We start from the raw sequence: 15,953 nt of genomic DNA on the forward strand, positions 1-15,953 counted from the left end.
TCAGCCCTACGTACTCAGACATTCTCAACTACTATAAGGGGGTACGGATCCGCTATCCGCCGCCTCATCCTGATCTAAATCAACTAGAGGCAGTGTATTGGCGAAGATTGCAGACAGGAACATTCCCAAACCTGCATATCCTTAGCAAGATTTACCCGACGCAATATCGGGACACTTGCCCGTGGTGTGGTAGCAAACCATCGTTGTACCACATCACGTGGGAATGCAGTAAAAACGACAACTTTCGCAAAGACCCGAGTGCAGAACAGTGGGAGAGCCGGCTCTCCAGCGGCGATCTGGGTTGCCAACAAGGTCTTATCCAGCACGCCCAACGAGCAGCGAAGCTCAGCGGAGCCCTGGAATAGGGGCACCGACCCTGTGAGAAGAAGGAAGATGGACCTCTTCTTTCTCGTCTGCTACTAGCACCTTTCTAGAGCAATTAAAGTCTTTCCTACCTACCTACCTACCCCAGGACCTCTTCCTCTCTGTCTTCTTTCACTCCACCTTTATCCCACCTTCCTTCCATCCCTCACGGTGCAGTCTACCAAGAAGTGAGACAGTTACTGCACCATTTCCTTTCCTCAAAAAAAAAAAAAAAAACACTAATGATGAACCACTACACCTATGACCATTGTTATGAAGGTTACGAGTGATACGATTAATACGACTGAAATCACCGAAACTGCTTAATAACGGTATCTGAGGACAAATGTCTACTAGCGCGATCTCGTGGCAACCAACTATATATCTAGGCTCATGCAAGATTACGTTCCCTTGCTTTCTCGTCTGATCTCGCCTGCTGCGTGAACGTCCTCTGCTGTCCCTCGTCAGAATGGCTGCAGTCGTGGGGAGGTTTGGAAATTCAAGTTTCCTGCGACTACAGTCTGGATCATTGATCAGTAAGGTAAAATGTGTCGGAATTGTGTTTTTCATTGCAGATTTTGCTTAGCCATTTGTAACATCACAGAAAGTACTGCTTGTACTGTCAATGTACAACGGTAATACAATCGCACGTTGTTTAACCCTGATACCGGCTGCTCTTCCTGCCTACCGGTGCGACCAAAAATTTTGTGCAGAAAAACAGTGAAGAAAAAAAAATCAGTACGCACCTCAAGCGCGAAGGTTGCAGCCCAGTTAACGTTTCTGGGCTTCCTGTGCATTGTTGCGATCATGCGGGCACCGGAATAGGTCGTGTAGTGTTCTTTTCTCCTAGTTAATATGCCCTACTAAGCTGAGGGTGAGGTTCATACGTTAATACACGCGTGCATACTACTCGGAAGCACTTAGAGATATAATTTCATTTCTTACGCTTACATTTCAGGCTCATGCGTCGACCTACACGCCATTGAGCAGGGGCAAGAAAGTCGTAAGTGGAAGATAGTTTGACCTTGCCTCTCCGAATTTTGTATGAATCGAATGTCCAACATTGAATTTAGAGCCTTCTGCTTCCACTCCTACTCCTGTTCATCATAGGGTGACCCCATATGAAACTGGTTATTGAATGTATGTTGTCGCGGACGTCGATGTGGATCGTAAGCACGTTGATGATTCATTTGATTTCTTGATTAAATAATAGAAATGATTGTACTGCTGTTTCCTGGTGTTTCACAAAATCTGGTGCCATCTTCACCATCCAGCTGTGTGTGGCGCATAGCCGTTTTTCGTTATGACCTTTGTAAACACGATTTGCTTTAGGATAGTACCCAAGTTTATAGGCCCCAAAAAACGTTATCGCTGCAAAGAAAATACTTGCATGATTTTGTTTAGGCTTTGAGGCACAGAGCAGAGAATGCAGGAAACGGTGCCGTGCTCAGCTGAATTTGTTATTCATTATTTTGCCACTGTAGGGATTCACCTTTGACTTATGAATTTGGACGTGGTGTTGTGTGTAGCTGTTCCTTTCTTTGAACATGCCCTCAATTTTTTTTAACTGCAAATGTGTGTTTTATTGTGCTAACTTGAGTGAAACCTGATTGTTTTCTGTTCCTTTCAAGGCCAAGCCACTTGTTTTACAGTGATGTTCCCTTGTATTAGGTCTAAAGGCTGTAGGTTCTATCTCCATTCCAGAGGGTGGACAAGCTGTTGAAGCAGTTATGCTCCAACAGGTTGTCTGTTCCATGGTCAACGCACTGTTATGATTTATTGGCTGCAATGTCTGCATTTCAGTGCTGGTCTTGTGCTGTATTGTACGTAGCTGTTTGTCTGTCTCCTGTCGTTAACTGTGAACTTATGTGGGCGATTCCAGTTTTTCAGTACTGTCGGTGTGGTTGGAGCTGGCGTAGCAGGCGTCATTTATGCCCTCAATGAATCGGTGAAAGCGTCTGACCTTGAGCTACATCCGCCCAAGTTGCCATGGTCCCACAAAGAGACGCTGATCAGCTCCCTGGACCACGCCAGGTTGGTGGCTGTCTCGAAAAGTTTTTTCTTACAGGAGCTCTAGCTGTTGCATGTTACGCTCGCATATGTACTGTGCATGAGACTGTTTGACTACATCGAGAGCTGCCAGCGATGTTTCTCAGCCTGATCTAGTCATTGGCCCTCTGTGTTCTTCTGAAGTGCACACCTATTGAAAGCTTTCTTTCAGGTATTTCAAGTTGTCAAACATAAGACAAAACCTGGAAACAGGAAGCTGCTTCATTTGCCTTCCTCTTCCTCCTCCCCCCTTTTCAGCTTCTATTGTTGTTTTGATAAGCAGCGGTTTAATGTGTGTTGTTTCTGATTGCATTCCTTGTATTTCTGAGATGCTAGTGGAATCAGGCAGTTATTTCTTCTCTGGCGCATGTTAATATCCCAAGTTTCAAATGTTTGTTCACATGGTGCGACGTTACCCATCCTTTGATGGCAGTACATTTAAAAAATAAGTGACTAAATAACCATCAGTGGTGTACCTGACCTGGTTTTTATACTCCAACCATAGCAGAACTCTAGATGGCCTAATTAATTATTAATATGAAAACTTAAGGCTATGTCTAAGTTTGAATATTTTGAGAAGGCAGTAGCATCAAAAGTAATATTTAGTTTCATAAATATAAAATGTGTGTACTGATCATTTGCTTCATAGAGATGCATGAAAAGTCACTTTATATGAAATTATCTACTTTGTTGGATTTCCTTGCAATATGTTGTATAGGTCTGTGCAAGATGATGTGGTTCTATTAGGGTAAGAGGATAGCTCCTGTGCAATGAATTATGGAAGTTAACAGCATTTTCTGCGTCATGCAACAACAACTTTGATTCTTTTTTAAAAGTCTCCATTTGCTTTAGTATAGCAGGCTACTAAGTTTGGTCTGCAGATTATGCCTTGCATTCACTGGGTTTTGTGTGTTGTGTACATTCAAACCATGAGCTTCTTGTAGGTGCATTAGTTTTAGAACTATACATGCCCTCTTTCTTTCTCTTCAGCATTCGCAGGGGCTACGAGGTCTACAAGCAGGTCTGTGCAGCGTGCCACAGCCTGCGTTTCATCGCATACCGCAACTTAGTTGGGGTGTCGCATACCGAAGCTGAAGCCAAGGCTGAAGCTGAATCGGTGGGTTCCCTGTTTCCTGCTGTCTATTTCTGGTCTGTATTTTCACCCTTTGAATCATCAGGACACCCTATAGCCATAGCCGTTGAAACATGCGTAATGAACAGCTCCTAACTTCTGGTTACACCTTCCCTTCAAACTAAAAGCTCTCATGTGTGCTTTTTGCATGCTTTTGATTATGGTTACGTTATGGTTAACTTAGCTGGACACTTTCAGAAATCTGAGACTAACATCATATTGCTTCCTCATCATTGAGCAAGCTAGCTTTAAGAATACTTGAGTGGATGTCATTTACCGTATTTACTCTCATATTGAATGCACTTTTTGCCCATAGAGTCAACTGGGGGGGTGCGTTCTTTACGCTGGGTAGAATATTCCAAAAAAATTTGAAATGGTGCAATAGAGGACAAAAATCAAGCTGGTGAAATAAATACTTCATCCAGTGCAGCTTGCCTTGAAATGATTTCTTAACCCCGCATGTGTAACGCGAGTAGTGGCCCACAACTCTGTTCAAAGAGAGCACTAATAAAGTTCATTCTAGTGCAACTTGCAGTATTCAGAGCAAGCCGAGCTGAGACAACTTTTTACAATCTTTAATATGACAGCTCGAACAAAGAAACCCTTTGTGGCCATGCATGGTTTTTATTGGTTTTTGGATTTTTTGCGGAATATTCTTTTTGGCAATTTGTCTTATAGGGGAGCTAGTGGGCTTGACACTCGACAAGATGGGGCTTTATATTATTGCGTAGTTTTTTTTTGGCATTCAAGTAAGGGTTCCTGCTGGCATTCATTATCGTTATCAGCTAACTGTGGGCTAAAAGACAAGGGTGCGTTCATTACGTGAGGGAAGAAAAAAAATTGTAGTTTTCGACAGCAAAAGTAAGGGATGTATTCATATAAAATTGGTTTTGAGGAAAGGAAATGACGCAGTAACTGCCTCACATATTGATTGATTGATTCAATTTTTATTTCTCAACATTCATTCAAGGCATGCTTGTGAAAACATCTGGATCCCTAGCTGAAAGCTAGTCGGGATCCATGCAATTCAGTTTCAAAGAAAATTGCAGGCATAACAAAAATTAATTACATTCATATAAAAGCTTATGAAATTAGAAAGACATAAATGGGTACATAGAGCAACAATATTCAGAGCACCCAGCCTCTTTTACAAACAGACACAAACATACAAAAATACATGAAAAGAAAAAAAAAGCAGTGGCTTCACTCATTGTTTATAATATTTCTTCAGTGACACAGGAAAAGTTTTACAAGCTTGTTCCACAGCTTAATACCAACATGGGCCATCCTTCTTTCTCCATAGACATTTTTTGTTTTCGGAAGAAGGAAATTTCTATGAGTGGCGCTGCAAGTGCATAGTGGTGGGATACAGAATAGCGATGAGTGTAACGGGTAATTGTCTGTAAGGCATGTGTGTATTGTCAAGACAGTCCTGTATTCAAGTAATGATTGTAGTGGCAGTATATCCATCTGTTTAAAAAGAGGAGCAGTGTGGGCGTTGTATCCTGAATGTGAAATGAATCGAATTGCCCTTTTTTGCAAGACCCTAAGTGGTTCCAAATAAGATTGGTAGGTGTGGCCCCATGATTCAATGCAATATGATAACTGGCTTTGAAAAATTGAGAAATAAATAATTCTGAGTATGTCATTACCATAATAATCTCGGCATTTGTAGAGTGCAAAGCATGCTGCAGCTAACTTTTTACAAAGCGCCTGAATGTATGGCTTCCAGTGTAGGTTCTCATCTAGAATTATTCCAAGATAAGTGATGTTATTGACAAGTGCAATAGGTGTTCCAAGCCATTGCACGGAAGGCAGGTTTTCATGTATTGTTTTTCTGGAGCCCCTAAATATTATGCATTTTGTCTTATTAACATTTACAACAAGTTTATTTGAAATAAACCAGCTACACAAAGTTTCCAATTCTCGGTTTGCGGTGCTAATAAGATCTGTTGTTGATTCATGAGCACATAGAAGAGCAGTGTCGTCAGCATACATAAAAACAGAGAAGTGTTGTATATTAATGACCTGCCGCATTTCACACAAGGTAAAAAAAATCGGACCAAGGACTGAACCCTGAGGCACACCAACCGTAACTGTTTCAAAGTCAGATTTTACACCACTAAGTTGGATCATTTGCCGCCGATTATTGAGATAACTTCTGAAAAATTCTAAACTAATACTTCTAAACCCGTAATGCGCCAGCTTTTTCAGTAAAGTTTCGTGATCAACAGTGTCAAATGCTTTCTTAATGTCCAAAAAAATTCCTAAGACTATTTTATTATATCTCGGTGGACACCTGAACTGCACCATTAGGGAAGGGATAAAGGAGGGAGTGAAAGAAGGAAGGAAGAAAGAGGTGCCGTAGTGGAGGTCTCCGGAATAATTTCGACCACCTGGGGATCTTTAACGTGCACTGATATCACACAGCACATGGGCGCCTTTTTGCGTTTCACCTCCATCGAAACTTACGCAAGTAAATTTGGTGCTTCTGCTGAAGTACAAATGGTAGCTTAAGAAAATCTGACGTACCTTTCACTTCGCCCATCGCAACAGCTTATTGGCTTTGGCATAGGCTGCTGGCCCTAAGGGGAGGTGAAATGCAAAAAGTGCCCTTGTGCTGTGTGATGCCAGAGCACGTTAAGGAACCCCAGGTGGTATAAATTAATCTGGAGCCCTCCACTGCGGCGTCCCTCATGGTTCAAGTATCACTTTGTATAAAGCACGACATGCACTGCTGTACCGTACCAGTACACCACACCGCATACTTGTTTTGAAATGTGGCTGTTAGAGTGGAACTGGAAGTGTGCACAGATGTTCTTCAGAATTCACTTTCATTTGCTAGCATGCAGCGTGGAAAATTGACACTTTCTATTTTAGTTTCAGAAGTCTCATAATCAGAAATCGGGGCTGTGGTGCTAAGGGTACTGGTATGGCCTCGAGGAAGGTGCATTTTCATTGTCATAGTAGCCTATGGCAAGTGTGAACTGGCATTATGCAAAATCCTTGACTTGTTCGAGGCACCTTTAGTGGTGGTTTAGTAGTACTGAGATTTTGGTACACAATAAAGAACTCTAGGTGGTTGACATTTGGAGCTCTGCACTGTGGTGTGCCTCTCAGCCCACAGTGTAGCTCTAATGAGCAAGAATCCCTTAATCATCTTGTGAAAAGAAATGGTAACTGATAAGCCTGTGATTAAAAAACCAAAGTGGCTTCGCTGCTATATTTCCAGGACTACTGAGGGGAGTTCCAGCCAGCAATGCCTTCAAATTTTGTGGCTCTGCACTGCCTGCAGTTTGCCCAAGTTGCTTCTCGTTATTTTTTGCTTGGGAGTTTTTTTTTTTTTTTTCAGGTTCAGTAATTGCAGTGTCTGGTATGGGAACATAGATGGCTCTAGTGGTTGATTCTAATTTTTTTTTTATTGCTTCCATGTGTTATAAATTAACTGAGCTATTCAGTTCATGTTTTGTTTGGTGAAGACTAATAACAGCTGCTTGGTACACAACAAAACCAAACCACTGAGATACATTTGGAGTGCAAAAACTGCTGCTTTCCTTCAGTGTTCCTTCTCTTTTTGTCCTTTGCGGTAGTGGCTAGGCTGGTGCTTTCAGGTGTATGGGTTTTATCGTTACTGCTGCTGTTTGTAAAAGGGCCTGAACCCCCCCTTGCCCTTCGTCTCCCTGAGCTTGAATAGTTATCTCAGCATAACAGTGAGAATATGTACCTATGAACTTACCAGTCAAGTTGCTTGGGCTCATACCGTGGATAGGACTTGCATAGTGCAAAGTTAAGATTCCCTTCTTTTCTTACTGGTTCTCTGTGACATAGTACTGCAGCTGGCATGCATTTGGCGGGTGACAACCACAGTTACATGTGCTGCCACCAGCTCCCGACCTTCAGAGTAGCACACCATGGTAGTGACCATGGTCTTGGCAAGCGGAAGAATGTTCCCAGAGGTCAAGTTTAGGGGAAATTGATAACAGAATTTGAGTTCAGGGAAACTGCAGAAGCTAATTATTTACAGTGTAATCCATGTATTACAATGAAATTCTTAAATTCATCAATTCTCTCATTGCCCCTATTTAAAAATAAACCGTATACAATGATAAAATTATCGGCAAAATTACAGATACGATGATAGAATTCTGGCTGCCCAGAAGGTGTTTACCACCAAAATTTGTCTGATAGAATACTTAGAAGCAAATGACGTGAAAACTCTGCAAACAGACCCGGACTGGCGTGGCAAAATGTGTGAAGGGGCGTTGCTTACGGCCTTGGGAATCAAGTGCTGTATTGTCAAAATCGCTGCAAGGAGGAGGGAAGAGCTTGCTTGGCCGCCACCGCGCAAGTCTTTAGTAAGCGGAAAACAATATCTCTCAACCCCCCCACTATTGTGGTTGAGAATTTAATTTTTTTTAAAGCATCAGGGCGTGCTTATCTTTGGATGGCAGCTCCTGCAGGGGTGGCTGCTTGGCAAATTTGGCAGAGCGCCAAGACGCTGTGCACCCTTGACAGGAGCGCCAGTGGCGGTGGCTACATGCATGGGTAGTAGTACCTGCATGCACGGCTTGGGTGTTCTTTTCGCTTTTTTTTTTGCCTTCGCGATGTAAGAATAATCCGTTACAACGATGCGATTTTCCTGTTTTCTCAATATCGCTAAAAGTGGATTGCACTGTATTTAGTATGTCAGCTCCTGCGCTGTATTTACGAAAAATATTTCAGGACTGTATCGCTCATGAGGCACCCCACAGTCTTCGAAGTGTTTCTGATTATTGACAAGAGTGATTCATGGCCCTCTCAATCAAGGCTTTGAATTAATGCAAGGAAGCACAGTTTGAGTTCTGTGCACAAATTTTGTACTTTTACGAAAGACAAATGGATGGAGTAGACGGAAGTAGCATGTGCTGTGCACATTTTTGCGGTTCAATTCATGTTAATGTGTATTTCTTCCAGTATTTCACTACAGTGTACACAGGTAGGGAACGGTGTGCAATAAAAATCACTTTCACATGTTTTTCCTCATTTTACTCTTTTGCTGTGAGACACTACATTTTTGTGTGCTACCTTATTGCTGAATGGAAACTAAGTGACAAAAAAAGAAGGAAAACGCACACGTAAGGAACGAATGGTCACAACAAGTGCTTGTTCTGTTCATTAGTATTTTTTTTGCATGTATGGTGTTTTCTTTGCTGGTTGCTTTCTCTGTAGCCATGCATCATCTGGTCCAACTCATGACTCTTCAGCAATACTTTCTTTCTTTGTGTGAACATCATTGTCGCCTTGGCTAAAGCTTGGCTGGTAACTCCTGTTTTCTAGGTGCAAATTACGGATGGTCCTGATGAAGAAGGTAATATGTACCAGCGGCCTGGGAAGTTGTCAGACTACTTTCCATCTCCGTATCCGAATGATGAGGCTGCTCGTGCTGCCAACAACGGAGCCCTTCCACCGGACCTGAGTTTCATCACCAACGCTCGGCATGGTGGCGAGGTAAAAACATGTGCACAGTTTCCACGTAATTTGCATATTCATCGTTCTCTTTACTGTTCCCACCATTTCATATTTTTGTTCCTCCAGTGCAGAGTGGCCGACTATAATCCTCCAGTTTATCTCCCCATTTTCTGTCCCGTTTCTGCTTACATGTGGTCTGTGTTCCCTATTGTTAGTTCACTACATAAATTTTTTCTTTTCTCATTTTCAAAGTGGGGAAAAAAGCCTTCTCAGTAAATATTTTTAGCAAAGGCTCATATTTAAACTGGAGGGCTTGCTGAGGTTTTCTGAAAAGGGAGGTGACTAATACCCCTGTCACATGGGTATACTATTATCTTTTTTTTTTGTCACGTGGAATTTTGTTTCTGAATATGAGTGCACGGTTACCTTAGTGTGGGTTAAATGTTCGCTTTCACGCGTCGGTGGATGAGTATCGATGGAATAAACACGGATGACGAATGTAGTGGTACGTGTTTGAAGATAATGACAATGGGGTATGGCTGAACTCCTTTAAACTCCCTTCAGCCAAGGTTGTCTTGATCTGAGGGAGATGCGTGCTGTGTTTTCACATGGCAGTCCTTAAGGTAAGGAAGTTTAAAAGTTCCTAGCGAAAGGAAATTTATCATCTCCCTCGAAGGGTGAAGGGAATACTCTCGTTTCCAATGTGCTTTATTTCCAAATAAGTAAATCGCATTTCTTCAATAATTTTATCTGAAATAGTAATTATATTAGTTTTTATTGCATAAAGTAATTATTCCAGCTCTGTTGTAATGCCAGTTTTGTTTTGATTTGTCAAACATGTGCCCACATCTCTCATGTTTCGCTGTGAAGCGTTCCTCCACGCCGTGCAGCGCTATGGCTCATTCACACAACTCGCACAGCCTCCACTAGCAAAGTGTCAGAGCGGAGAATTTGCAGAATCGCAATCCATTGCACAACGCCACACATGATCTAGCAAAGCAGACAGAAGTGCTGTGCTGCGAACATGTTCGTTGTTTTTCGCAAATGTTTTTTTTTTTTAATGCAATAATTGCATTTTGTGAAGGGAAAAAATGTATAAAAAATTTCACTTGCTTTGAACATTATAATATTACGTATTTGTACTGAATTAATAGCGCCTAATGGGCCCTTGGCAGATCCTCTGAGAAGCTCGTTACAGACCGTGCAACATGGTGACAACTCTTCTGAGGCAAAACTCTTTCGCAGTCCTATAGGTCAAGGGAGTTCAGAGTCTAATACCCTTGTCACATGGGCGTGGCTGAACTCCTTTCAGCTCCCTTCAACCAATGTCCTCTTAATACTGTGTGCTGTGTCAGTATGGCAGTCCTCATGAAGAGGTAGTTTAAAGAAGCAAAAGGAGAGATTGATCATGTCCCTCAAAGGGGGAAAGAGTATGCTCGTTTCAGATGTGCTTTACTTCAAGCTAGCAAGGAGTGTTGTAGAAAAAAAAAAGAAACACGAAGAAAGGCTTTGGGGAAGATACTAACGAGCCAGAAAGTGCGCGTATTTTTCCGGTGCATTTTGATCTGTTGTATTCTGTGTGCAAACATAAAAGTCCATTTTTCTCAAAATCACTTTTTTGGAATTTTTCGAACTGTCATGTACGTTTTCTCGAAACCTATCAGGCTGATTACACTGAAATTTTCTCAACGTCTACTAAAATCCCTTGCAAATAGTCTGAACCTAAAACTTTTAACATTGTTGGAGCTATTATTTCGAAAAAAAAATTCATTGGGAAGTTTCTCCAACGGTTGGTGTCAAGGGAGGCCAATATATTTTTTTTTTTTTTTGAGGTGCACATAGAAACCCATTTTTATTAGGTTCCGTTTAAAGCCACTATCTTGTGGAATTAGTGTGCTAAGTTTCTCGGTCATACTGTGTTTTGCTTCTGAGAAAAGGTACATTTAATTTTACACCCCAGCCTAAAATTTGGTTCTCAAATACAAAAAAAAGTAGAAAGCTTGCTGTGAAAAAATTGCACCAAAAGAAGGCCAAAGGCATTCTTATTCAGCAACCAAAATTTCACAATAAAATATGTAACAGCTGGTAAACTATAAAGCTGAAACCACGACGACCCATGTACCCTACCATACCCCCTCAAGGTAGTTTTGAACAAGCAGCAGGTAGTGCACGCCCCTTACCGGTGCCTCTTCTCGACTGGACCGTGCATCACAAAAGTATTTTACAGAAAATTAGAATTCTTTTACAGAGAATGCATCTGTTTACCTGCTTCTAGGACTACTTGTTTCATCTGCTGACTGGCTACTGCGATCCGCCAGCCGGTGTTAAGGTTCAAGAGGGCCAGTACTACAACCCATACTTCCCAGGAGGAGCAATAGGCATGGCACAGGCTCTGTACAATGAGGCCATGGAGTACTCTGATGGCACACCGGCCACCGCATCACAGATGGCCAAGGATGTGAGCACCTTCCTCAAATACTGCACTGAACCCGAGTTCGACGACCGGAAGCGCATGTTCATTAAGGTGAGTGTTACCGTTTTTAGTTCAGTAGTGTGCGAATACAGTCAGTCATGCTTGTGCTACATGAGTACAGAGTTGCTGCAACAGATGGATGGGTGGAAGATAGGAGCGTCCCCTTTGCAACGTAGTGGTGGCAGTTGCTACACTGCTCTTTTTTGGTGTAAACACTGTGACATTAAAGGGACATGGCCCGATGGGCAAAATCTCCCACTTTCGCCTCTGAACCAGGTTTCTGTGTGTTCCCTCGCTGCCTTTCTTCTCCCGATTAGAGACTCGTCGGTAGGCGCCGCAGCCCTTTTTTCTTTTTCACCTGATTAGAGCCATCCTAGAAGTCTCGTGCTTTTCCCACCAGACTTTTTAGAAACGCATGTGCCACTGATGGAGGCTGGGAGAGGGCTGTTGCAGATAGCTTTTAAGAATACGTGAGGATAATTTTGCTTTACTGTTTTTCGAGCGAACGTTGTCTGTTGCAGTTGTATCCATTTTGCTGTGCCGAGTACAAGCATCCTGTTTGCATAGGCATGTAGTACTGTCAAAATGAAGGTTTGCTGCCATTTCTCGCAGAAACAGAACTATATTATGTAGAATGTAAAATGAAGTGTACATGCGTCTGGTGACCTACTGCTGGATATGTAGTGGTAAGCCTGTGCAGCGGCTGTGCATTGCAAAAAGAAATGCTGGAACAGTGGGTATTTTTCTCCATTACGGCTTACTGCCTAGATACTCAACTTGTGGAGCACATTTCTTCACTTTTTTTATTATTTTGACCTATTCAGCCGACAAGGGAATGGAAAGAGGTGCTCGTTACGACAGAAATGATGGAAACCAAGTCACCGAAACCAAGGAGCATAGGGGATGTATTTTTTTTTTTTTACTTTCATGAATGGGAGATTAATAAAAGCAGAATAAAAAACTACCACATGTCGCCAGTGGTATCTGAACCCACCACCTCCGAATTTCATGTCCGGTGCTTCTGCTTTTATTAATCTCCCATTGATAAAAGCACAAAAAAAAATACATCCCCTATGCTCCTTGGTTTCGATGACTGTTGGCTTCCGTCATCTTTTTTTGCCTGGTTTGTTTTGTTTTACTTTGAGGACCATAGTGCAGGTCAAGACAATCTCTGTTTTTCAAATTTTTGAATTTTATATCTCTTTTATGAAATTTTCTTTCACTCTAGATATCTCTACAGATGTTATATCGCAAAAATTCAAAACCGCAATTCGTGCTTTGCGAAACAAAATTCCAGAAAATGTCTTCGACCCCGTAGTACAGCAGTAGGAATGCAATCAATGTTGAACCAGCCTTAGGAAACAATTTTCTGGAGATATAATGGCAAAATTTGTATACTGTGGTCATAAAGTTATTTCTAATATGCTAAAAAAAATATGTAATACTTCAAGGAATAAACTGCTTGCTGAAAGCCGCACACCCCCCTTAATAAGGGATCGCCACAGGCTTCCGCAATGGCGGGGAAGTAATGTTGTAGCCGCCTCGGGTGCTTGTGGCTGGAGTGTGGCAGCGATGTAAGCACTACGCAAAAGTTCAGCATAATACATCCGGCCAGTTCCTGTACTGTGATGAGTGAAGCGGATGCAACTGCTAAATGCGCAGTGAGAAGAGCAGCACTCAAAATCGCATTACCTGAGGGGGGAAACGTCCAGGGAAGTTTTTGCAATTTTTTCAATTTTACTGGAGGCAACTTTCTTTTTTTTTTGCCATTCTTTACATGTCCTCATACGAGGATGCCAGGGCTTGGAAAGGCTTGTTCATAAAATTGTTTGTTTTTTATTTGAAGCAGTGAAGCTGCACCTCAGATCTTTTTCTCGATGTGAAAGCTTCCCAGGGACTGTTAAAGGGACAGTCGGCCGATTTTTTATTGATCTCATGTTCTTTGCTGCAATTGAAAGTTCCTTGCCCAAATAACTTACACCCGACTAGAAGTTGAGACACGCGCAGAACAATTTAATACAATTTTTTCAACATCGGAGTTTCGCTTTTCCGTGGTAGGCCATGTCTGCAAACCCCTAGACTTGACATGATGATTGCCCACTGCCTGGGTTAAAAAAATAGTCTAAAGGCACTAAGAAAAGGCAATTGCTTGTCACGTGTTTGTGATATCCCTCGCTAGGCACATTCTGCAAGGAGATGCAGGACAGAATAACTAGTTGGAATAACTTGGGGGTGACATGAGGTCTGCTGATGAAGTGGCCTACCAGCCTGTTTTATTGCTTGGGGTTTCCACCAGCCGTTGTATCGGACAGACCTTCAGTGTGCCATCTCAAAGAAGGGTTCACCATACCAGCACTAGTTCTCTTAAAATACAGTCATCGCACAAATATAGAACACATAATGCAAGTTAGAAAAATGGTGCTTTCATTAAGGGCCACACCTAGTCAAAATTAAAAAAAATTTAAAAAAAATGTGACCTTTACACGAGTGTATATGGTAGTTGCAAAAAAAGAGAAAAAGATTAAGGTACCCGACGTTCATGTGTCCACTCCCGGTGATGCAGCTGAACTGCCAGCAGTGTGACGAAGTTTGAACACAGTGTCAACACAGTGAATGCAGTGCGAGTATAGTGTGGCACGACTGCCAGCTTTGGCCCAACTTTCTTTCGCCAGTTTAAAAATAAATCCTGCAAACAGCAGACCGTGAGTTCTGCCATTGTTACTGCCACCATAGGGAAAGATCTACCAGAATATGCCGATACTTTTTATACTGCTCTCTGGCAGATTTTCAGGATGCTTACACATGCCCCATTTCTCTACTCTTCCAGGCTTCCATGATTCTCATAGTGCTTACTGCAGTGTCTTGGTACTACAAGCGCTTCAAGTGGACTGTCATGAAGTCGAGGAAGATAGTCTATAAGCCTAAAAGTTACGAGTAGGTGCTGCACAGGATGATCATTGCCTTCTTGTTTTTCCTTTGCAATTTGTGATGTAGATAAAAGGAAAGCAGATGAAAGAGACTGACCTTCGGGCAGTAGCATATGCTTTCCTTTCAGTCAAAGGAATAAAATGCAGGCCTGTCTACACACCGCTGTCTTGTGCATATTGTTTGCATTCTCATGCAGTCCAGGAATGAAATGTGGTTAGTATCCTCAGGGAGGTGTATTTAAACCCAAATAAAACCTTGCTACTAAGGAATGTATCCTGCTTCAGTGAATGCAGTGGCAGATTTAATTGATGAGGGGCCCCACGCCGGTTGCCCTCTTTGCAGCAAATGAAGGTTAAAAAAAAAAGTGATGCACATGAGACTGCTCCCAGCCGCACGCTCCGAAATTGAGCAATAATGTGATGATTTTTCAGATACAACTCTTTCGAGCCTTTCACTCTGAAGAGTATCCAGTATTTTTTGTCGAAGATTGCTTTAGTAAAAAGAACTCCTGCATTGCAGCTCATTATAAAAAAACACCGCAAGTGGTCTCGGTATTGACTGGCATCAAATTTCACCAAATGCGCTACACGATTTCTCAGTCTAAATGCTTTGCTAGGAACATAAGTGTGCTTGCCCCATGCATCTCATGCAGTGATGTTAATGGCAAAATGCAGTTTAGAACAATTTTTGGAGCAGAGGAACGTCTATTTAGGAGCAATCTGGAGCATTTTGGAGCAATAAAACATTGGTTTAAAAGCACTCCATGTAGCTTTTAGTTTCCAAAAATCTCTCTGGTTGGCAAACAATGCTAGAAAAGTTTTATGTAAGGTTCTACTATACTGTTATACTGCTATACTGTTAAGATTATTTGCAGTTTTGAATGAACGGTCTTTAATTTTATGTTTTACGCTGCATAATTGAACAGGAGACACCTTTGCGAAATATGATTAAGTTTAGGAAGCTTTATCAAATCTCCTCCACTTTAAAGCAGGGGCCCACTCCAGCTGAGTGAATGCTTAATTTCAGGCTACGTTTGCGTGAGCACTCTGTGTTTTTCTTCAAACAGCTCAATGTAGGATTTTATGGGGCTTAACATCCCAAAGCAACTTGGCTATAAGGGACGCCGTAGTGGAGGGCTCTGGGAATTTCGACCACCTGGGATTCTTTAATGTGTACTGACATCGCACAGTATGTGGGCCTCTGGCATTCTGCCTCCATCGAAATGTGACTGCCACGGCCGGGATCGAACTCGGATCAGGAGCCGAGCACCATAACCGCAGATCCAACGTGGCGGCTAGCACAGTGTAGGCATCATTCCGAAGTTAAAACACTACTACTGCACAAGAGATGGTATTGTAGATGAAGTCTGTAGTTTCGTTGATATGACCTACTTCAGAGAACAATTCTAGAGAGACTGTTTCACTTGGGACTGTTTCATTTGGCCTACATATAGAATAGATGTTTATCTAGTATCATATGGTCTCAAAGTGTGTGTTCATTGAATTGTATTTGTTCGGCAGCCTTTTAAATACAGTCAAACCCACTTATAACAATACCGGT

At 42.1% G+C, this 15,953-nt stretch overlaps 1 protein-coding gene across 1 annotated transcript; it reads left to right on the forward strand.

The window, feature by feature from the left end:
* The first annotated feature begins 764 nt into the window (after window positions 1–764).
* On the forward strand, window positions 765–14,552 carry Cyt-c1 (Cytochrome c1). The gene is made up of 7 exons (XM_089579737.1): window positions 765–904; window positions 1,322–1,366; window positions 2,246–2,397; window positions 3,403–3,529; window positions 8,861–9,031; window positions 11,268–11,516; window positions 14,293–14,552. Exons 1-7 carry the CDS (start codon window positions 833–835, stop codon window positions 14,401–14,403), a joined length of 927 nt encoding a protein of 308 aa, XP_089435863.1. The 5' UTR covers window positions 765–832; the 3' UTR covers window positions 14,404–14,552.
* The last annotated feature ends 1,401 nt before the right edge of the window (window positions 14,553–15,953 follow it).

The sequence above is a fragment of the Amblyomma mixtum genome, chromosome 3 (genome assembly GCF_055824585.1).
Source record: "Amblyomma mixtum isolate Tamu chromosome 3, ASM5582458v1, whole genome shotgun sequence".
NCBI lineage: Eukaryota > Metazoa > Arthropoda > Arachnida > Ixodida > Ixodidae > Amblyomma > Amblyomma mixtum.

What these genes read in the sequence shown, in the direction of transcription:
- Cyt-c1 (XM_089579737.1), top strand. Translation starts at nt 833, where the DNA reads ATGGCTGCAGTCGTGGGGAGGTTTGGAAATTCAAGTTTCCTGCGACTA. An exon ending in TGAGCAGGGGCAAGAAAGTC is followed by an intron (nt 1,367 to 2,245) that starts GTAAGTGGAAGA and finishes GGGCGATTCCAG; the next exon opens with TTTTTCAGTACTGTCGGTGT. An exon ending in AGCTCCCTGGACCACGCCAG is followed by an intron (nt 2,398 to 3,402) that starts GTTGGTGGCTGT and finishes CTTTCTCTTCAG; the next exon opens with CATTCGCAGGGGCTACGAGG.